The following is a 23,890-nucleotide window of genomic DNA, read 5'->3' as shown; positions in this document are numbered from 1 at the left end:
CGGCATGTACCGCTTGACTCCAATGAAATTCTCTGGCATGTACTGCTTACTGCCAATGGAAGACTGCAGCATGTATCGCTTACCGGCAAAACAAGACTGCAGCATGTACCGCATACCGCTAATAAAAGACTGTGGCATGTACCACTTACTGCCCATAGAATATTCTGGTATGTACTGCTTACCGCCAATGGAAGACTGCGGCATTTACCACTAATGGAAGACTGCGGCATCTACTGCTTACCGCCAAAGGAACACTGCAGCATGTACCGCTTACTGCCAATGGAGTACTCCAGCATACACTGCTTACTGCCAATGGAATACTCTGGCATGTACCACTTAATGCCAAAGGAAGACTGCGGCATGTACTGCTTACCACCTATGGAAAACTGCAGCATGTACCGCTTACCACCAAAGGAAGATTGCAGCATGTACCACTTACCGCCAATGGAAGGCTGCAGCATGTACCGCATACCACGAAAGGAGGACTGCGGCATGTACCACCTACCACCAATGGAGGATGGCAGCATGTACTGCTTACCACCAAAGGAAGACTGCAGCATGTACTGCTTACCACCAAAGGAAGACTGCGGCATGTACCACTTACTGCCAATGGAAGACTATGGCATGTACCACTTACCACCAAAGGAAGACTGCGGCATGTACTGCTTACCACCAAAGGAAGACTGCAGCATGTACTGCTTACCACCAAAGGAAGACTGCAGCATGTACTGCTTACTGACAATGGAATACTCTTGCATGTACCGCTTACCGCCAAAGGAAGACTGCGGCATGTACCGCTTACCACCAAAGGAAGACTGCGGCATGTACCGCTTACCACCAACGGAAGACTGTGGCATGTACCACTTACCACCAATGGAAGACTGTGGCATGTACTGCTTACTGCCAATGGAACACTCTGGCATGTACCACTTACTGCCAAGGGAAGACTGCAGCATGTCCTGCTTACTGCCAATGGAATACTCCAGCATGTACTGCTTACCACAAATGGAAGACTGCGGCATGTACCGCTTACCACCAATGGAAGACTGTGGCATGTACTGCTTACCGCCAATGGAACACTCTGGCATGTACCACTTACTGCCAAGGGAAGACTACGGCATGTACCACTTACCACCAAAGAAAGACTGCAGCATGTCCTGCTTACCACCAATGGAAGACTGCATCATTTACCGCCAATGAAAGACTGTGGCATGTACTGCTTACTGACAATGGAATACTCCGGCATGTACTGCTTACCACCAATGGAAGATTGCAGCATGTACTGCTTACCGCCAATGGAAGACTGCAGCATGTACTGCTTACCGCCAATGGTAGACTGCAGCATGTACTGCTTACTGACAATGGAATACTCCGGCATGTACTGCTTACCGCCAATGGAAGACTGCAGCATGTACTGCTTACTGACAATGGAATACTCCGGCATGTACTGCTTACCGCCAATGGAAGACTGCAGCGTGTACCGCTACCAGTCAATGGAAGACTGCAGCATGTACTACTTACCGCCAATGGAAGACTGCAGCATGTACTGCTTACCACCAAAGGAAGACTGCAGCATGTACTGCTTACCACCAAAGGAAGACTGCAGCATGTACTGCTTACCGCCAATGGAAGACTGCAGCATGAAGCGCTTACCACCAAAGGAAGACTGCAGCATGTACCGCTTACCACCAACGGAAGACTGTGGCATGTACCACTTACCACCAATGGAACACTCTGGCATGTACCACTTACTGCCAAGGGAAGACTGCAGCATGTCCTGCTTACTGCCAATGGAATACTCCAGCATGTACTGCTTACCACCAATGGAAGACTGCGGCATGTACCGCTTACCACCAATGGAAGACTGTGGCATGTACTGCTTACCGCCAATGGAACACTCTGGAAGACTGCGGCATGTATCACTTACTGACAATGGAATACTCTGGCATGTACCATTTACCAACTATGGAAGACTGTAGTATGTACTGCTTACTGCCAATGGAATACTCCAGCATATACCGCTTACTGCTAATGGAAGAATGCGGCATGTACCACTTACCACCAATGATAGTATCACATAGATTACTTACCGCCAACGGAAGACTGTGGCATGGACCGCTTACCGCCAGTGGAAGACTGCGGCATGTACTGCTTACTGACAATGGGAGACAGCGGCATGTACCGCTTACTGCCAATGGAATACTCCAGCATGTACCGCTTACTGCTAATGCAATACTCTGGCATGTACAGCTTACCGCCAATGGTAGACTGCGGCATTTACTGCTTACCGCCAATGGAAGACTGTCGAATGGACTGCTTAATGCCATTAGAAGACTTTTGCATGGACTGCTTACTGCCAATGGATGACTGCGGCATGTACCGCTTACTGCCAATGGAATACTCCAGCATGTACTGCTTACCGCCAATGTAAGACAGCGGCATGTACTGCTTACCACCAATGGAATACTCCAGCATGTACCGCTTACTGCCAATGGAATACTCCGGCATGTACCGCTTACTGCCAATGGAATACTCCGGCATGTACCGCTTACCACCAATGGAAGACTGTCAAATTGACCTCTTACTGCCATTAGAAGTCTTTGGCATGGACTGCTTACTGCCAATGGATGACTGTGGCATGTACTGCTTACTGCCAATGGAATACTCCAGCATGGACCGCTTACCGCCAATCGAAGACTGTGGCGTCTACCGCTTACTGCCGATGAAATATTCAGCAACCGAGACACAAGGCACACCACTGAGGAGATGGCAGGGGTAGTTGTTAGGGTTGTCATAGTGGCACTATCAAACTCCTTCCGAGGGACGCATGCAGCATCAGCCAAGGCACCGCTAGGTCTCTTTCAGGCAATGCTATGACAGTGGTTACCAGAATAAATGGTGTAGTGGGCTTGAATAAAGCTGCCACGGGTGTCGCCACCATTATTCCACATCATGTCCGACGGGAAAATTAAGAAAGTCCACACACAGATATTTGATAACTTTAGTCACTGGGAACAGTCAGAGAATGGAACTTTACTTTCAGAAATGGTGACTTCTGACACCAGTGTAGGAAGAACAAGTCAAAGAGGTCAAGGAGGAGAACACAGGATGAAACCAGGACTACAGTCCAAGTTATCTGTATGACTCTGCTCCTGGACACACACGCTTTGGGACACATACATTCCGGGACACAGGATGACACTGGGACTACAGTCCAAGTTATCTGTATGACTCCGCTCTTGGACACACACACTCCGGGACACAGGATGACACCGGGCCTACAGTCCAAGTTATCTGTATGACTCCACTCCTGGACACACACACTCTGGGACACAGGATGACACCGGGCCTACAGTCCTAGTTATCTGTATGACTCCGCTCCTGGACACACACACTCTGGGATACAGGATGACACTGGGACTACAGTCCAAGTTATCTGTATGACTCCGCTCTTGGACACACACACTCTGGGATACAGGATGACACCGGGCCTACAGTCCAAGTTATCTGTATGACTCCGCTCTTGGACACACACACTCCGGGACACAGGATGACACCGGGTCTACAGTCCTAGTTATCTGTATGACTCCACTCCTGGACACACACACTCCGGGACACAGGATGACAGCGGGCCTACAGTCCTAATTATCTGTATGACTCCGCTCCTGGACGCACACACCGGAGGCAGACTAATCACTCCACTGACACTCACTTGCAGACAGGTGTCTGAACACTGCACAGTGGGCTCCTTCTCTCTCTTTCCTAGGATAGGAGTCCGGGCGTTAAAGGGGTTGTCCCGCGGCAGCAAGTGGGTCTATACACTTCTGTATGGCCATATTAATGCACTTTGTAATGTACATTGTGCATTAATTATGAGCCATACAGAAGTTATCAAAAGTTTTATACTTACCTGCTCCGTTGCTGGCGTCCTCGTCTCCATGGTGCCGACTGATTTTCGGCCTCCGATGGCCAAATTAGCCGCGCTTGCGCAGTCCGGGTCTTCTGCTTTCTTCAATGGGGCAATGGGGCTCCGTGTAGCTCCGTGTAGCTCTGCCCCGTCACGTGCCGATTCCAGCCAATCAGGAGGCTGGAATCGGCAATGGACCGCACAGAAGAGCTGCGGTCCACGGAGGAAGAGGATCCCGGCGGCCATCTTCACCGGTAAGTATAGAAGTCACCGGAGCGCGGGGATTAAGGTAAGCGCTGAGCGGTTTTTTTTTTACGTCCCTGCATCGGGGTTGTCTCGCGCCGAACGGGGGGGGGGGGGTTTGAAAAAAAAAAAAACCCGTTTCGGCGCAGGACAACCCCTTTAAGTCATTCGGGAACCTCTCTTCGTCTTCCATCTTTTTACCATATGAGGATTGAAGGTACTCCCATGTGGCTGGAACTCTCACTCCACACACTACCGTTGAAGACGATGGACTTTCTTTTGCTCTTACCTTACACTTCTATTTATACCTTACATACCCACGTGACAAGGCAATTGGTTACATTTTTCAGACATATCTCAGACATTCACAGACATTAACCTCTCACATGCTGCAGCTGTGCAATACACATAACTAGTGAAAAGACAATTTGCACAGAGCATTCACACTAAAGACATGACATGTATGACAATTATGGAGGGGCCAGATATATAGACTTCGGGCTACTACAGAATACTCCGGCATGGACCGCTTACCGCCAGTGGAAGATTGCGGCATATAACGCTTACCGCAAGACCGTGGCATGGATTGCTTACCGCCAATGGAAGACTGTGGCATGGACCGTTGTATAGTCACCTATTACAATTAAAGATGCTGTATACTTTTTTTACAGCATCCATCTGTTTAGGAAAGTGCAAACTGACCAACACAAACCTGCCCGCTGCATGTCGAAAGGAGGCTGTTTTGGCACATGCCAGCCGCTCGGATGCCATCGCTCCATTCAGCAAATACGCAGGAAGCTTTCCAGCACTTACATGTTCACATGACCGGACATGGAGGGTCTTAAGGCCTTTATGGGCCAATATTCAGCCAAGCAGCAACTAACAAAGGATGTTGATCCGCGATCGTTCGCTGCCAGCGGCTCTTTATGCGTCTAAAAATACACGACAACCGAGTGCCGCTCCGCTGGCGGACAGTTGGCCATTATACAAGCCCTTTTTTTGGCTGAGTGTTGAGGCGGATCAGGCTGTAAGAAGCACCAGAATCTAGAGGCGGGTCATACAGGGCGCCAATGCCTAAAAGTCAGTTTTTAAATTTGTTAGACACTTGTGGCAAGTGTCACAGTATTTCGGGTACGATGTGGACATCAATGTGGGGATGGTGTCACGGTAGTCGGGCACCATATGGACATTAATAGGGGGGGTCACGGCAGTCAGTTACGATGTGGACATTAATGGGGGGTGTCACAGTAGTTGGGGTACGATGCAGATATTAATGGGGTGATGGTGTCACGGTAGTCAGGGTACGATGCAGATATTAATGGGGGGATGGTGTCACGGTAGTCGGGCACGATATGGACATTAATAGGGGGGGTCACGGCAGTCAGTTACGATGTGGACATTAATGGGGGGTGTCACAGTAGTTGGGGTACGATGCAGATATTAATGGGGTGATGGTGTCACGGTATTTAGGGTACGATGTGGACATTAATGGAGGGATGGTGTCAAGGTAGTCGGGGTACGATGTGGACATTAATTGTGGGAAGGTGTCACGGTAGTCGGGGTGCAATGTGGACATCAATGGGGGGATGGTGTCACGGTAGTCAGGGTACGATGTGAACATCAGTGGGGGGATGGTGTCACAGTAGTTAGGGTACAATGTAGATATTAATGGGTAGATGGTGTCACGGTAGTCAGGGTACGATGTGGACATCAATGGGGGATGGTGTCACGGTTTTTGGGGTATGATGTGGACATTATTGGGGGGATAGTGGGTCGGCAGTCGGGCATGATATGGACATTAATGGGGGGGTGTCACGGCAGTTGGTGTACAATGTGGACATCAGAGGGGGATGGTGTCACGGTAGTCGGGGTACGATGTGGACATCAATGGGGGGAATGGTGTCACAGTAGTCAGGGTACATTGTAGATATTAATGGGTAGATGGTGTCACGGTAGTTGGGGTACGATGTGGACATCAGTGAGCAGATGGTGTCACGGTAGTCAGGGTATGATGTGGACATTATTGGGGGAAGGTGTCATGGTAGTCAGGGTACGATGCAGATATTAATGGGTAGATGGTGTCACGGCAGTCGGGTTATAATGTGGACATCAATTAAGGGATAGTGTCACAGTAGTCAGGGTATGATGCAGATATTAATAGGTAGATGGTGTCATGGTAGTCAGGGTACAATGTGGATATTAACAGGTAGATGGTGTCACGGTAGTCGGGGTATGATGTAGACATTAATGGGGAATGGTGTCACAGTAGTCAGGGTACGATGCAGATATTAATAGGTAGATGGTGTCATGGTAGTCGGGGTACGATGTGGACATTAATTGGGGGATGGTGTCACTGTAGTCGGGGTACGATGTGGACATTAATGGGGGGATGGTGTCACTGTACTCAGGCACGATATGGACATTAATGGGGTGGGGATCACGGCAGTCGGGGTACAATGTAGATATTAATGGGGTGATGGTGTCACAGTATTTAGGGTACGATGTGGACATTAATGGAGGGATGGTGTCACGGTAGTCGGGGTACGATGTGGACATTAATGGAGGGATGGTGTCATGGTAGTCGGGGTACGATGTGGACATTAATTGGGGAATGGTGTCACTGTAGTCGGGGTACGATGTGGACATCAATGGGGGGATGGTGTCATGGTAGTCAGGGTACGATGTGGACATTATTGGGGGGATAGTGTCACAGTAGTCAGGGTACGATGTAGATTTTAATAGGTAGATGGTATCACGGTAGTCCGGGTACAATGTGGACATCAATGTGGGGATGGTGTCACGATTGTTGGGGTACGATGTGGACATTATTGCGGGGATAGTGGTATGGCAGTTGGGCACAATATGGACTTTAATGGGGAGGTGTCACGGCAGTCGGTGTACGATATGGACATTAATGGGGGTGTCACGGTAGTCAGGGTACAATGTGGATATTAATTGGGGATGGTGTCATGGTAGTCGGGGTACGATGTGGACATCAATGGGCGATGGTGTCACAGTAGTCAGGGTACGATGTGGACATCAATGGGGGGATGGTGTCACGATAGGGTACAATGTGGACATCAATGGGCGATCGTGTCACGGTAGTCAGGGTACGATGTGAACAACAATGGGGGGGATGGTGTCACAGTAGTCAGGGTACAATGTAGATATTAATGGGTAGATGGTGTCATGGTAGTCGGGGTACGATGTGGAAATCAATGAGCGGATGGTGTCACGGTAGTCAGGGTATGATGTGGACATTAATGTAGGGATGGTGTCACGGTAGTTGGGGTATGATGTGGACATCATTGGGGGATGGTGTCACTGTAGTCGGGGTACGATGTGGTCATTAATGTAGGGATGGTGTCACGGTAGTTGGGGTATGATGTGGACATCATTGGGGGATGGTGTCACGGTAGTCGCGGTACGATGTGGACATTAATTGGGGGATGGTGTCACGGTAGTCAGGGTATGATTTGGACATTAATGGAGGGATGGTGTCACGGTAGTCAGGGTACGATGTAGATATTAATGGGTAGATGGTGACACGGTAGTTGGGGTACGATGTGGACATCAATGAGTGGATAGTGTCACAGTAGTCAGGGTATGATGTGGACATCAATAGGGGGATGGTGTCACGGTAGTCAGGGTATGATGTGGACATTATTGGGGGGGAAGGTGACATGGTAGTCAGGGTACAATGTGGACATCAATGGGGGGATGGTGTCACGGTTGTTGGGGTATGATGTGGACATTATTGGGGGGATAGTGGTGCGGCAGTCGGGCACGATATGGACATTAATGGGGGGGTGTCACGGCAGTTGGTGTACAATGTGGACATCAATGGGGGATGGTTTCACAGTAGTCAGGGTACGATGTGGACATTATTGGGGGGATGGTGTCATGGTAGTCAGGGTACGATGTGGACATTAATAGGGGGATGGTGTCACGGTAGTCGCGGTACGATGTGGACATTAATTGGGGGATGGTGTCACGGTAGTCAGGGTATGATTTGGACATTAATGGAGGGATGGTGTCACGGTAGTCAGGGTACGATGTAGATATTAATGGGTAGATGGTGACACGGTAGTTGGGGTACGATGTGGACATCAATGAGTGGATAGTGTCACAGTAGTCAGGGTATGATGTGGACATCAATAGGGGGATGGTGTCACGGTAGTCAGGGTATGATGTGGACATTATTGGGGGGATGGTGTCATGGTAGTCAGGGTACGATGTGGACATCAATAGGGGGATGGTGTCACGATAGTCAGGGTACGATGTGGACATTATTGGGGGGATGGTGTCATGGTAGTCAGGGTACGATGCAGATATTAATGGGTAGATGGTGTCACGGCAGTCGGGTTACAATGTGGACATCAATTAAGGGATAGTGTCACAGTAGTCAGGGTATGATGTAGATATTAATAGGTGGATGGTGTCATGGTAGTCGGGGTACGATGTGGACATTAATTGGGGGATGGTGTCACTGTAGTCGGGGTACGATGTGGACATTAATTGGGGGATGGTGTCACAGTATTCGGGCACGATATGGACATTAATGGTGGGGGGATCGCGGCAGTCGGGGTACAATGTAGATATTAATGGGGTGATGGTGTCACAGTATTTAGGGTACGATGTGGACATTAATGGAGGGATGGTGTCATGGTAGTCGGGGTACGATGTGGACATTAATTGGGGAATGGTGTCACTGTAGTCGGGGTACGGTGTGGACATCAATGGGGGGATGGTGTCATGGTAGTCAGGGTACGATGTGGACATTATTGGGGGGATGGTGTCATGGTAGTCAGGGTATGATTTGGACATTAATGGGGGGATAGTGTCACAGTAGTCAGGGTACGATGTAGATTTTAATAGGTAGATGGTGTCACGGTAGTCGGGGTACAATGTGGACATCAATGGGGGGATGGTGTCACGATTGTTGGGGTACGATGTGGACATTATTGGGGGGATAGTGGTACGGCAGTTGGGCACGATATGGACATTAATGGGGAGGTGTCACGGCAGTCGGTGTACGATGTGGACATTAATGAGGGGTGTCACGGTAGTCAGGGTACAATGTGGATATTAATTGGGGATGGTGTCACGGTAGTCGGGGTACGATGTGGACATCAATGGGCGATGGTGTCACGGTAGTCAGGGTACGATGTGGACATCAATGGGGGGGATGGTGTCACAGTAGTCAGGGTACAATGTAGATATTAATGGGTAGATGGTGTCATGGTAGTCAGGGTACGATGTGGACATCAATGGGGGGATGGTGTCACAGTAGTCAGGGTACGATGTGGACATCAATGGGCGATGGTGTCACAGTAGTCAGGGTACGATGTGAACAACAATGGGGGGGATGGTGTCACAGTAGTCAGGGTACAATTAAGATATTAATGGGTAGATGGTGTCATGGTAGTCGGGGTACGATGTGGACATCAATGAGCGGATGGTGTCACGGTAGTCAGGGTACAATGTGAATATCAATTAAGGGATAGTGTCACAGTAGTCAGGGTTCGATGAAGATATTAATGGGTAGATGGTGTCATGTTAGTTGGGGTACGATGTGGACATCATTGGGGGGATGTTGTCACGGTAGTCGGGGTACAATGTGGACATTAATTGGGGGATGGTGTCACTGTAGTCGGGGTACGATGTGGACATTAATGGGGGGATGGTGTCACGGTAGTTGGGGTATTATGTGGACATCAGTGGGGGATGGTGTCACGGTAGTCAAGGTACGATGTGGACATTATTGGGGGGATGCTGTCTTGGTAGTCGGGGTACGATGTGGACATCATTGGGGGATGGTGTCACAGTAATCGCGATACGATGTGGACATTAATTGGGGGATGGTGTCACGGTAGTCAGGGTATGATGTGGACATCAATAGGGGGATGGTTTCACGGTAGTCAGGGTACGATGTGGACATTATTGGGGGAATGGTGTCATGGTAGTCAGGGTACGATGCAGATATTAATAGGTAGATGGTGTCATGGTAGTCGGGGTACGATGTGGACATGAATAGGGGGATGGTGTCACGATAGTCAGGGTACGATGTGGACATTATTGGGGGGATGGTGTCATGGTAGTCAGGGTACGATGCAGATATTAATGGGTAGATGGTGTCACAGTAGTCGGGGTACGATGTGGACATTATTGGGGGGATGGTGTCACGGCAGTCGGGTTACAATGTGGACATCAATTAAGGGATAGTGTCACAGTAGTCAGGGTATGATGTAGATATTAATAGGTGGATGGTGTCATGGTAGTCGGGGTACGATGTGGACATTAATTGGGGGATGGTGTCACGGTAGTCGGGGTACGATGTGGACATTAATTGGGGGATGGTGTCATGGTAGTCGGGGTACGATGTGGACATTAATTGGGGATGGTGTCATGGTAGTCGGGGTACGATGTGGACATTAATTGGGGGATGGTGTCATGGTAGTCGGGGTACGATGTGGACATTAATTGGGGGATGGTGTCATGGTAGTCGGGGTACGATGTGGACATTAATTGGGGGATGGTGTCATGGTAGTCAGGGTACGATGTGGACATTAATTGGGGGATGGTGTCATGGTAGTCGGGGTACGATGTGGACATTAATTGGGGGATGGTGTCACGGTAGTCGGGGTACGATATGGACATTAATTGGGGGATGGTGTCACTGTAGTTGGGGTACGATGTGGACATTAATTGGGGGATGGTGTCACTGTAGTTGGGGTACGATGTGGACATTAACGGGGGGATGGTGTTACAGTATTTAGGGTACGATGTGGACATTAATGGAGGGATGGTGTCATGGTAGTCGGGGTACGATGTGGACATTAATTGGGGAATGGTGTCACTGTAGTCGGGGTACGATGTGGACATCAATGGGGGGATGGTGTCATGGTAGTCAGGGTATGATTTGGACATTAATGGGGGGATAGTGTCACAGTAGTCAGGGTACGATGTAGATTTTAATAGGTAGATGGTGTCACGGTAGTCAGGGTACAATGTGGATATTAATTGGGGATGGTGTCACGGTAGTCGGGGTACGATGTGGATATTAATTGGGGATGGTGTCACGGTAGTCGGGGTACGATGTGGACATCAATGAGCGGATGGTGTCACGGTAGTCAGGGTACGATGTGGACATCAATGGGGGGATGGTGTCACAGTAGTCAGGGTACGATGTGGACATCAATGGGCGATGGTGTCACGGTAGTCAGGGTACGATGTGGACATCAATGGGGGGATGGTGTCACGGTAGTCAGGGTACGATGTGGACATCAATGGGCGATTGTGTCACGGTAGTCAGGGTACGATGTGAACAACAATGGGGGGGATGGTGTCACAGTAGTCAGGGTACAATTAAGATATTAATGGGTAGATGGTGTCATGGTAGTCGGGGTACGATGTGGACATCAATGAGCGGATGGTGTCACGGTAGTCAGGGTACGATGTGGACATTATTGGGGGGATGGTGTCACGGTAGTCGGGGTACAATGTGGATATCAATTAAGGGATAGTGTCACAGTAGTCAGGGTTCGATGAAGATATTAATGGGTAGATGGTGTCATGTTAGTCGGGGTACGATGTGGACATCATTGGGGGGATGTTGTCACGGTAGTCGGGGTACGATGTGGACATTAATGGGGGGATGGTGTCACGGTAGTTGGGGTATGATGTGGACATCAGTGGGGGATGGTGTCACGGTTGTCAAGGTACGATGTGGACATTATTGGGGGGATGCTGTCTTGGTAGTCGGGGTACGATGTGGACATCATTGGGGGATAGTGTCACGGTAGTCGCGATACGATGTGGACATTAATTGGGGGATGGTGTCACGGTAGTCAGGGTATGATGTGGACATTAATGGGGGGATGGTGTCACGGTAGTCGGGGTACAATGTAGATATTAATGGGTAGATGGTGACACGGTAGTTGGGGTACAATGTGGACATCAATGAGCGGATGGTGTCACGGTAGTCAGGGTATGATGTGGACATCAATGGGGGGACGGTATCATGGTAGTCAGGGTACGATGTGGACATCATTGGGGGGATGGTTTCACGGTAGTCGGGGTATGATGTAGACATCAATGGGGAATGGTGTCACAGTAGTCACGGTACGATGTAGATATTAATGGGTAGATTGTGTCACGGTAGTCGGGGTACAATGTGGACATCAATGGGGGGAATGGTGTCACGTCTGTTGGGGTACGATGTGGACATTATTGGGGGGATAGTGTCACGGCAGTCAGGCACGATATGGACATTAATGTGGGGATGTCACGGCAGTTGGTGTACGATGTGGACGTTAATGGGGGGTGTCACGGTAGTCGGGGTACGATGTGGACATTAATTAGGGGATAGTGTCATGGTAGTCGGAGTATGATATGGACATTAATGTGGGGGTGTCACGGTAGTCGGGGTACGATGTGGACATCAATGGGGGGATGGTGTCACAGTAGTCAGGGTACGATGCAGATATTAATGCGTAGATGGTGTCATAGTATTCGGGGTACAATGTGGACATTAATGGGGGGATGCTGTCACGGTTGTCAGGGTACGATGTGGACATTAATTGGGGGAGGGTGTCACCGTAGTCAGGGTACGTTGTGGACATCGATGGGGCGATGGTGTCACGGTAGTCAGGGTACGATGTGGACAATAATGGGGTATGGTGTCACAATAGTCAGGGTACAATGTAGATATCATTGGGGGATGGTGTCACAGTAGTCAGGGTACGATGCCAATACTTTGTCTCTCTGTGGTCCTTGCTGCTTTGTTCTCTGATGTAGGTTTTGACACCTTATGGAGCTACACTTCACAAACACCGGCTGCCTCCTTTCTTGTGCTGCTGACCCTCCAGCAGGCACAGATTCTCCTGGAATGTTTTCATCCATCCAAGACGGCTACAGCAATTTTCTAACCATTTGATACACACTGTTCTCTGATTGGCCATTGATGACATTGTCACATGAGCGGTGCTGGCCAATCAGAGAGCAGATATAGTGATTAGTAGTCTAACACCACCTGGCACTGTGGGGGCTGGATAGTCTGAAGATTGTCAGACATCTGATAACGTGGCCCGGAGCTGGCGGATTAGAGCGACAGCATTGAAGAACAACCACAGATTTCGGTCCTCGTACAGAACCTTGTCCTGGATTTGCAGGGTCACTTTAGGAACTGACTGCCCCTTTAGATCGCTGTACGGTGATGGAAACGTTGTGGCGGGATCGCTTAGGAAAACGCATCGTGTGCGGCGGGAATTTAAAGCAAATCAGTACAATTTTTTCATGTTTTTTAATGTGTCAAATAGTCATTTTGTATTTAGTGCCTTTAATTTCCAGAATTGCCGGATTGGCGCGACTCCTCGACTCCTCGTTCACCGTGTTATCCCCTTGAATGGATTGATTTACTGTCCGTTAAGCTGAGACCTTCCTAGAAATTTATGGTGGGCGCCTGACTGTAGCATTATATATGGCACATTACTAAACTGCAGATACAGACGAGCCGGCGAGGTGGAGTGGGAACGAGCCTGCAGCACAAAATATCAGAAATGCAAGCCAACGAGAAGCGGCGCAAGCAGAACGCTGATCCAATAGCGGCACGGATACTTCTATTGCCACCGGTAAGGCCTCCTTCCCACGAGCGTGACGGGCTCCGCCGCGTAATATTCCGCAGTGAAGCCCGTCACGGCGCCCCCCAGAGACCCCATACTTACCAGCGGAAGATAGCGTGAAGACGCTTCCCCGCCCACCGCCGTCGCGTCATGTGATACGCCCCCCGCGTCACATGACGCGGCCGGCCGCGTCATATGACGCGCAGCGGTAGGCGGGGAAGCGTTTTTTCACGCTATCTTCCGCTGGTTGCAGCGGGAGATAGCGTGAACGGACGGCTTCCATTGACTGCAATGGAAGCCGTCAGCGCGTACAGCCCGTCCTCACCCGCAGCAAATAGAGCATGTGGAATTACGCATCGTGGAATTACGCATCGTGAGCATTGTGCTATTAGGTTCAATAGAACCTAATAGCATGGGGCAACGCAGCGGATTTTTGCCGCGGATTTACGCGGCGTAAATCCGTTCGTGGGAAGGAGGCCTTAAACACAGACAGTTAAACTGCTTATTAGCAAGGTGCCGGACATCACTCACCTAATGGAGAAGGGACAAGGCACCAGACATCACCCATCTGATGGAGGAGGGGCAAGACACTGGACATCACCCATCTGACAGAGAAGGGGCAAGGCACCAGACATCACCCATCTGATGGAGAAGGGACAAGGCACCAGGCCACCCATCTGATGGAGAAGGGACAAGGCACCAGACATCACTCATCTAACCGAGAAGGGACAAGGCACTGGACATTACCCACCTCACGGAGAAGGGACAAGGTACCAGACCACCCATCTGACGGAGAAGGGACAAGGCACTGGACATAACTCATCTGATGGAGAAAGGACAAGGCACCAGACCACCCATCTGATGGAGAAGGGACAAGGCACTGGACATTACCCATCTGACGGAGAAGGGGCAAGACAGCAGACATCACCCATCTGACTGAGAAGGGGCAAAGCACCAGACATCACCCATCTGATGGAGAAGGGACAAGGCGCCAGACATCACCCATCTGATGGAGAAGGGGCAAGGCACTGGACATCACCTATCTGACAGAGAAGGGGCAAGGCACCAGACATCAACCATCTGATGGAGAAGGGACAAGGCGCCAGACATCACCCATCTGATGGAGAAAGGACAAGGCATCAGACATCACCCATCTGATGGAGAAGGGACAAGGCACCAGACATAACCCATCTGATAGTGAAGGGACAAGGCGCCAGACATCACCCATCTGATGGAGAAGGGAGAAGGCACCAGAAATAACTCATCTGATGGTGAAAGGACAAGGCGCTGGACATCACCTATCTGATGGAGAAAGGACAAGGCACCAGACATCACCCATCTGATGAAGAAGGGGCAAGGCACCAGACATAACCCATCTGATGGAGAAGGGACAAGGCACCAGACATCACCCATCTGACCAGAAGGGACAAGGCACCAGACATCTCTAATCTGATGGAAAAGGGACAAGGCGCTGAACATCACCTATCTGATGGAGAAAGGATGAGGTGCTGGACATCACCCATCTGATGGAGAAGGGACAAGGCGCTGGACATCACCCAGCTGATGGAGAAGGGACAAGGCGCTGGACATCACCTATCTGATAGAGAAGGGACAATGCACCAGACATCACCCATCTGACAGAGAATGGACAAGGCATCAGACATCACTCATCTGATGGTGAAGGGACAGGACACCGGACATCACCCATCTGATGGAGAAGGGACAAGGCACCAGACATCACTCATCTGATGGTGAAAGGACCGGACGCCGGACATCACGCATCTAACAGAGAAGGGACAAGGCACTGAACATTACCCATCTGACAGAGAAAGGATAAGGCAGCAGACCACCCATCTGATGGAGAAGGGACAAGGCACTGGACATTTCCCATCTGACGGAGAAAGGACAAGGCATCGGACATCACTCATCTGATGGTGAAGGGACAAGGCACCAGACATCACTCATCTAACGGAGAAGGGGCAAGGCACTGGACATCACCCATCCGACAGAGAAGGGGAAAGGCACTGGACATTACCCATCTGACAGAGAAAGGACAAGGCACCAGACCACCCATCTGATAGAGAAGGGACAAGGCACCGGACATCACCCATATGATGGAGAAGGGACAAGGCACAAGACATCACTCATCTGATGGTGAAGGGACAGGGTGCCGGACCACCCATCTGTTGGAGAAGGGGCAAGGCACTGGACATTACCCATCTTACAGAGAAGGGGCAAGGCACCAGACATCACCCATCTGATCGAGAAGGGACAAGGTGCTGGACATCACCCATCTGATGGAGAAAGGACAAGGCACCAGACATCACCCATCTGATGGAGAAGGGACAAGGCGCCAGACCACCCATCTGTTGGAGAAGGGGCAAGGCACTGGACATCACCCATCTGACAGAGAAAGGACAAGGCACTGAACATCACCCATCCGACGGAGAAGGGGCAAGGCACTGGACATTACCCATCTGATGGAGAAAGGACAAGGCACCAGACCACCCATCCGACGGAGAAGGGGCAAGGCACTGGACATTACCCATCTGACAGAGAAAGGACAAGGCACCAGACCACCCATCTGATGGAGAAGGGACAAGGCACTGGACATTTCCCATCTGACGGAGAAAGGACAAGGCACCAGACATCACCCATCTGATGGAGGAGGGACAAGGCGCCAGACATCACTCATTTGTTGGAGAAGGGGCAAGGCACTAGACATCACCCATCTGACAGAGAAGGGGCAAGGCACCAGACATCACCCATCTGATGCAGAAGGGACAAGGCACCAGACATCACCCATCTGACGGGAAGAATCAAGGCACCAGACATCACTCATCTGATGGAGAAGGAACAAGGCGCTGGACATCACCTATCTGATGGAGAAGGGACGAGGCCTGGACATCACCCATCTGATGGAGAAGGGACAATGCACCAGACATCACCCATCTGATGGAGAAGGGACAATGCACTGGACATTTCCCATCTGACGGAGAAAGGACAAGGCACCAGACATCACCCATCTGATGGAGAAGGGACAAGGCGCCAGACCACCCATCTGTTGGAGAAGGGGCAAGGCACTGGACATCACCCATCTGACAGAGAAAGGACAAGGCACCAGACCACCCATCTGATGGAGAAAGTACAAGGCACCAGACATCACCCATCTGATGGAGAAGGGACAAGGCACCAGAAATCACCCATCTGTTGGAGAAGGGGCAAGGCACCAGGCATCACCCATCTGATAGTGAAGGGACAAGGTGTTGGACATCACCCATCTGATGGAGAAAAGGACAAGGCACCAGACATCACCCATCTGATGGAGAAAGGACAAGGCACCAGACATAACCCATCTGATAGTGAAGGGACAAGGCGCCAGACATCACTCATCTGACGGAGAAAGGACAAGTCACCAGACATCACCTATCTGATGAAGAAGGGACAAGGCGCCAGACATCACTCATCTGACGGAGAAAGGACAAGTCACCAGACATCACCCATCTGATGGGGAAGGGGCAAGGCACCAGACATAACCCATCTGATGGAGAAGGGACAAGGCACCAGACATCACCCATCTGACAGGAAGGGACAAGGCACCAGACATCACTCATCTGATGGAGAAGGGACAAGGCACCAGACATCACCCATCTGACAGGAAGGGACAAGGCACCAGACATCACTCATCTGATGGAGAAGGGACAAGGCGCTGGACATCACCTATCTGATGGAGAAGGGACGAGGCCTAGACATCACCCATCTGATGGAGAAGGGACAAGGCATCAGACATCACTCATCTGATGGTGAAGGGACAAGGCACCAGACATTACTCATCTAACGGAGAAGCGACAAGGCACTGGACATCACCCATCTGATTGAGAAGGGACAAGGCGCTGGATATCACCCATCTGATGGAGAAGGGACAAGGCGCTGGACATCACCCATCTGATGGAGAAGGGACAAGGCGCTGGACATCACCCATCTGATGTTCAAGGGACCAGGCGCTGGACATTACCCATCTGATGTTGAAGGGACAAGGCGCTGGACATCACCCATCTGATGGAGAAGGGACAAGGCACCAGACATTACTCATCTATGAAAAAAAGACTTTGGCAGCATCCAGGGTGCAAATTGATATCCAAAATTTTATTCCCCCATCACAGAAAAACAGGCTACGTTTCGGCCATGTTGGATATCACCAATCTGATGGAGAAGGGACAAGGTGTCAGACATTGCCCATCTGTATGATTTTGCTGTGTTAATTGATACCAGGGACTTATTAGGCTGCACTGTCGATGTGAACACTTTTGGCCGTGCAAAAAAGTACAGAAAGCAACGTGGATATACTCGCAGAAACACGTGACAGCGCTCCATTCAGTGCGCAATCACATCATGCTCTCGCGAGTGTATGTACGCCTTCGCTCGTGCGGCGGTCCTTAACTATCCTATACACCGGTTTTCGACGGAAGTTCTAGCAGCCGAATATACAGGGAATAGAAGTCATGGTCACCAACGGGTTGAGTCTCAGTAGTATAGCGCACCCAGAAAGATGGCCGCTGATGTATGACGGCTGTTTGTAAACTGGAAACACGGACGTTTTTGTGTGAATAGCCGTGTTTGCCAGCGTAAAAACAGCCATCCTGCCTCCACAGCACCCTAGGGTGAGACACGTCAGGGACCCGGGGATGTGATTGTTATGCTTCCGGGGGCTCCGCTGACGGTCGGTCGTCCTCTGAAGTCGGCGCACCTTGCTTTAGTACAGTAAAGTGAGAAGCTGCCACAGCGGGGAGACGGTGGGCCATCAGCGGGGACCTGGTAGGGTGCTTGGGGACATGACAGGGTAACATACGCAATGTTTTGCTATTGGTATCAGAATTTTTTTTTTCTGTTGGTTGGCCGAGCCCGTGTAGGCCCGGTCCCCCTGGCCACAGGAAGGGCTTCCCCCCATTCCCATGTGTGGGCCAAGGTTATAGGAGAGTTATAAGGGCAGTTATAGGAAAACCATTGGGCAGTTATAGGACAGTTATGGGACAGTTTTTACCTATAACTGCTGTTTTACTGTTAATCTCCATTCAGCATCATCTCTTATATTATGCACCACATCTTCCAGCTGTTGGACAGAGCGGCTGTCTTGCTTTCATGGTGCGTCGTGTGTTGGTACAATAAAGCTCTTCACTATCCACCATTTTGAAGTCGACTATCCCTTCTGTTTTTCATGGCCAGATTCCAGTCTTTGTCCTGAACCTCTTCTTCATTTGATCTCATTGTGACCAACTCAAACGTATTTGGCTTTATGTTCTCTCAAGAAGTCAATTTTCAGTCAGTATAATTCCTGTGATGGACTGTACTGCACAAGCTCTTTAGAGGGGACACAGACGCTCCTGTCATAGTTACTGATGATGACCACACAGGTATACTAGAGGAGATCACAGCTCATCCTCCTGACTGTATACTTATGGTCTGTAGCTTATTTAGGTGTATAGAGAAGGTAATGATATTTACACTGTTCTCCCTACAAGACCGTCTATAGCTGCTCCTGTAATCCTGTGCCGATGCATCATGGGATTGGCAGCACAGAACAGTAAAAGTGAAAGCAACATCAAAAGGTGTCTGATAAGCATCAGACAAGGGGCTGCACTGCATGGAAGACCTTCAGAGTGTGACAGACAATCAGGTGAGGGGGGCAGGGAGGAAAAATGTGTTTTTGCTGGAGTGGCCCTTTAATTTAACTACTACAGATGTCAAACTAACTGTTCTTAAGTTCTCAGCTTCCTCTGTACTACCCTTCATAAGGATGTGTACAACGATGGCCATTCTCCGATCACCAGGAACATCTCGTGTTAGAAGGGACTGGATACACAAATCAGAGGTGCAGAAATCACAGGTTGGTGTTTTCAGGACCATTAAAGGGGGCGGGGGGGGGGGGGGCGTCTGGACCATCGCCTCATTCAACTTTAAGCTCCTCCATATCCTTGAAATTAGTCTTTCCAAAGTTTAATACCTTGACTTCAGTAAGACATTGTTCAACGTCTGTTCTTATGTCAAACCATGAACATTGGCGGTTGCTGGAACCCAAACTGTCTGCCACCTCAACCTCAGATCCCCATTAGTAAGTACTAAATCTAGAATGTTTTTCCTCTTCTTGATGACCTAAGAAGCTGTTTCAGAGATGCGTCTATAAATGCCTCTATGAAATGGTGAGTCCTGAGACATCATCCGAGGCGGCCCAGAAGTACGACGCTAAATAGGAGGCGAAGTAAGACACTCTCCGGGCCGCAGAGATGGAGCTCCGGCCGCTATGTAAGGACTAATTACACTAAAGTCCATTTATTAGACATTGGCAACAATTACATCTTCATGTAAAATGCAAAAGAAAAAGGCTAAAAAGTAACATTTACATAAACAGAAAGTGTAAAGTAAGAGGAAGAAAGACAAACAGACGGAGAAGAACAATAAAGTACAAAGAGGATAAAAACCAATGAGTATAATAAGCCGGAGAACAAAGGAGAAGGGAAAATCTTTTGTGGAGTGTCAGAGACTAAGATGTCAAGAGCGGGTCAGCTGAAGGACGCTTCCAAGAGCCGGGAACCGTCAGCTTACCTGGAACATAAAGGAAACGCAACGGTGATGCATTCCCCCGACACCTCCAGAACGTTATGGACTGTCACCGTGTAAAGTATCTTCAGACTATAAGATGCGACGGATGATAAGACAAAGTCAAGTCTACTTGGCAGAAAATATATTTACAAGCCGCCGTCTGACTCGGAATATCAGACACACAAGGAATCTTGCAATGTAATTCTTCCCTTTAAAAGTCAAATATACTATAAAGGGCTGTAAGGGAAGACGGATGGGGCTTCCAAATCATGAAGACATCAGAAGAGAAAAAGGATGCGACTCCTGAATGAGGTTTGCAAGCGTTCATGCACAAGCTGCAGAAACAACCTCATGCTGCACACCTCCCAACCTCTCAACAGGGAGAAATGGGTCAACCGTTGTGGCACACCAGGCTAACGTATTCTGTGAGGCCCTCACCACTCTCACAATTATAATGCCCCTCAGTGACCCCTCTCAGTAATAGTCCCCCTCAGTGAGCTCCTCACAGTAATAGTCCCCCTCAGTGAGCTCCTCACAGTACTAGTGCCCCTCAGTGAGCTCCTCACAGTAATAGTCCCCCTCGGTGAGCTCCTCACAGTAATAGTGCCCCTCAGTGACTAACTCACAGAAAGAGTGCCCCTCAGTGACCCCTCTCAGTAATAGTGCCCCTCAGTGACCCCTCTCAGTAATAGTGCCCCTCGGTGAGCTCCTCACAGTAATAGTCCCCCTCGGTGAGCTCCTCACAGTAATAGTGCCCCTCAGTGACTAACTCACAGAAAGAGTGCCCCTCAGTGACCCCTCACAGTAATAATGCCCCTCAGTGACCTCCTCACAGTAATAGTGCCCCTTAGTGACCTACTTACAGTAAAAATGCCCCTCACTGACCACCTCACAGTAATAATGCCCCTCAGTGACCACCTCACAGTAATAATGCCCCTCAGTGACCTCCTCACAGTAATAGTGCCCCTCAGTGACCTCCTCACAGTAATAGTGCCCCTCACTGACCTCCTCACAGTAATAGTGCCCCTCAGTGATCCCCTCACAGTAATAGAGCCCCTCAGTGACCCCCTCACAGTAATAGTGCCCCTCAGTGACCCCTCACAGTAATACAGCCCCTCAGTGACCTCCTCACAGTAATAGTGCCCCTCAGTGACCTCCTCACAGTAATACTGCCCCTCGGTGACCCCCTCATAGTAATAGTGCCCCTCAGTGACCCTCTCACAGTAACAGTGCTCCTCAATGATTCCCTTAAGAATTGCTCATGTGTATGACCCCATTCAAATGCACAAATTTGGCTTGATTTTGTCGCCCAGAGTTGGTGTAAGAAGGAGGGGTTCAGGTTCCTGGAGAACTGGGCTGACTTTGCTGTAGGTTACAGGCTCTACCATAGGGACGGGCTGCATATTAATGGGGAGGGGGCAGCGGTGCTGGAGGAGAAGATGGCTAGAAGGTTGGAGGAGGGTTTACACTAGGCACTGTGGGGAGGGCAAAAAGAGAAACAGGGGGGTAGACAGTGTAAATAGTGACCTGGGGCCAAGTAATGGGAATGGAGGTCGAGCAGGTGTGGGGTTAGTACAATTAGAACTGACAGATCAGCCAATAGTACCATTAGTATCATGATGAATATAAAGAACAAAAACAACCGTATAAATTGTATGGCAACGAATGCAAGAAGTCTGATCGGTGAAGTGGGCGAGAATGACTGATGAAAATTACGATATAGTGGGAATAACGGAAACATGGCTTGATGATAAGTGTGATTGGGCGGTGAATTTACAGGGTTACAATCCCTCCAGAAGAGACCGTGGTGAACAGAAAGGGGGAGGGGTATGTCTGTACATTAAATCGTACTTAATGCCGAGACTACGGGAGGATATAGGTGCAGAAGATGAACACGGGGAATCTCTGTGGGTAGAAATACAGGGAGAAAAAAAATAACAAAATTCTGATAGGGGTTTTCTATAGACCACCAAAAGTAACAGAAGGAACTGAAACCTTACTATTAAGGCAGATAGAAGAGGTGTCAAACCGCAACAAAGTAATTATCATGGGGGACTTTAATTATCCGGATATAAAATGGGAAAATGAAACCTGCAGATCTCACAGGAGGGATAAGTTCCTGAGAACAATTTGTGCGGGAGCAAACTAGAGGGAGGGCCACTCTGGACTTAGTATTAACTAACAAACCGGACCGAATAATGGGGGTACAGGTTGAGGGACACTTGGGAAATAGTGACCACAATATAATTAATTTCCAGCTGTCATTCCATAAGAAACCTTATCAGGGAGCTACAAAAAAAACAGATGGAATACACACAAAGGTTGTAAGGGAACTAAGTGATGTGATAGCTAGACCGCTATTTCTTATATTAATGGATACTAGACCGGAGTTGTACCACTGCATTGGCACATTGCCAATGTGGTTCCAATATACAAAAATGGGTGAAGAAGAGAGCCTGGTGACTACAGGCCGGTAAGTCTCATTTCAATAACCGGAAAAATATTCGAAGGGTTTCTGAGAGACGCCATCCTAGAATACCTCAAGAAGAACAACGGCATAACTACTCATCAGCACGGGTTCATGAGGTAGGCTCATTTTTCTATCCAGCCGATTCTCAGACCCCCCTGCACTATGGTTGCCCATCCACTGCAGAACTAAATTTAAACTCCTCACCCACGAAGCTCTCCATGGCGCTGTGCCACCGTACATCGCCTCCCTCCTGTCAGTACACCACCCAGCCCGCACACTCCAATACGCTAACACACTCAGACTATACACCCCTCTAATGCCAACCTCACACGCTCGCCTCTAGCACTTCACCAGAGCAGCACCCATCCTCTGGAACACTCTACCCCAAGGCATCTGGACAATCCCTGATGCACAGAACTTCAGACGCACCTTAAAAACACACCTCTTCAGGGAGGCATAACATATCTCCTGACCTAGTCCCCCGCCCATCCCTATGACTCCCTACACCTTCCACCCTGCTTATTGCATACGACTTTTACCCCTTCACCTCCTTACCACCCCACCGTTTGCTTCCTAATACCTGATTCCTACATGTAATTCCCGTACTGCCTGTTCCCCATGCCTTATCCCCCCCCTTGTACCTTCTGTACCAACGCCACCCTGTTGACTTCAAACTGATTATATCTCACATGCAATTGTTGTGTTGTCTGTGTTCTCCCTGCTTGTAAGGAATAGGTTGGCGCTATACAAATAAATTATCATTATTATCTTCCTCCCTGCCGGATCCACTTCGGACTTTGGCTAAAAATATTACATCAAAAGTAAAGCATGAGCCGGTGTCAGTGGGACAAATGTAGGAAAAGGCGCAAGCATCTTAAAGGGGCATGAAAAATATTGTTAAATTTAGATTTTTTGTATTTACACTTTCTAAAAATAAATATTAGAATAGCGCCCCCTGCTGATTATGTCCCCAAATATTCCAGGACTGATGCTAGAATAGCGCCCCCTGCTGATTATGTCCCCAAATATTCCAGGTATGATGTTAAAATA

General features: G+C 49.4%; 1 protein-coding gene across 1 annotated transcript; it reads left to right on the top strand.

The window, feature by feature from the left end:
• Positions 1 to 213: 213 nt before the first annotated feature.
• On the top strand, positions 214 to 1,200 carry LOC136631714 (bile salt-activated lipase-like). The gene has a single exon (XM_066606002.1). It carries the CDS (start codon positions 214 to 216, stop codon positions 1,198 to 1,200), a length of 987 nt encoding a protein of 328 aa, XP_066462099.1.
• The last annotated feature ends 22,690 nt before the right edge of the window (positions 1,201 to 23,890 follow it).

The sequence above is a fragment of the Eleutherodactylus coqui genome, chromosome 6 (assembly GCF_035609145.1).
Source record: "Eleutherodactylus coqui strain aEleCoq1 chromosome 6, aEleCoq1.hap1, whole genome shotgun sequence".
NCBI classification, from domain to species: domain Eukaryota; kingdom Metazoa; phylum Chordata; class Amphibia; order Anura; family Eleutherodactylidae; genus Eleutherodactylus; species Eleutherodactylus coqui.
Note: the sequence above shows the minus strand (reverse complement) of the source record. Positions and strands in the feature narration are given on the sequence as shown.

Excerpts from the sequence above, each read along its gene's own strand:
- LOC136631714 (XM_066606002.1), top strand. The coding sequence starts at position 214 with ATGGAAGACTGCGGCATCTACTGCTTACCGCCAAAGGAACACTGCAGC.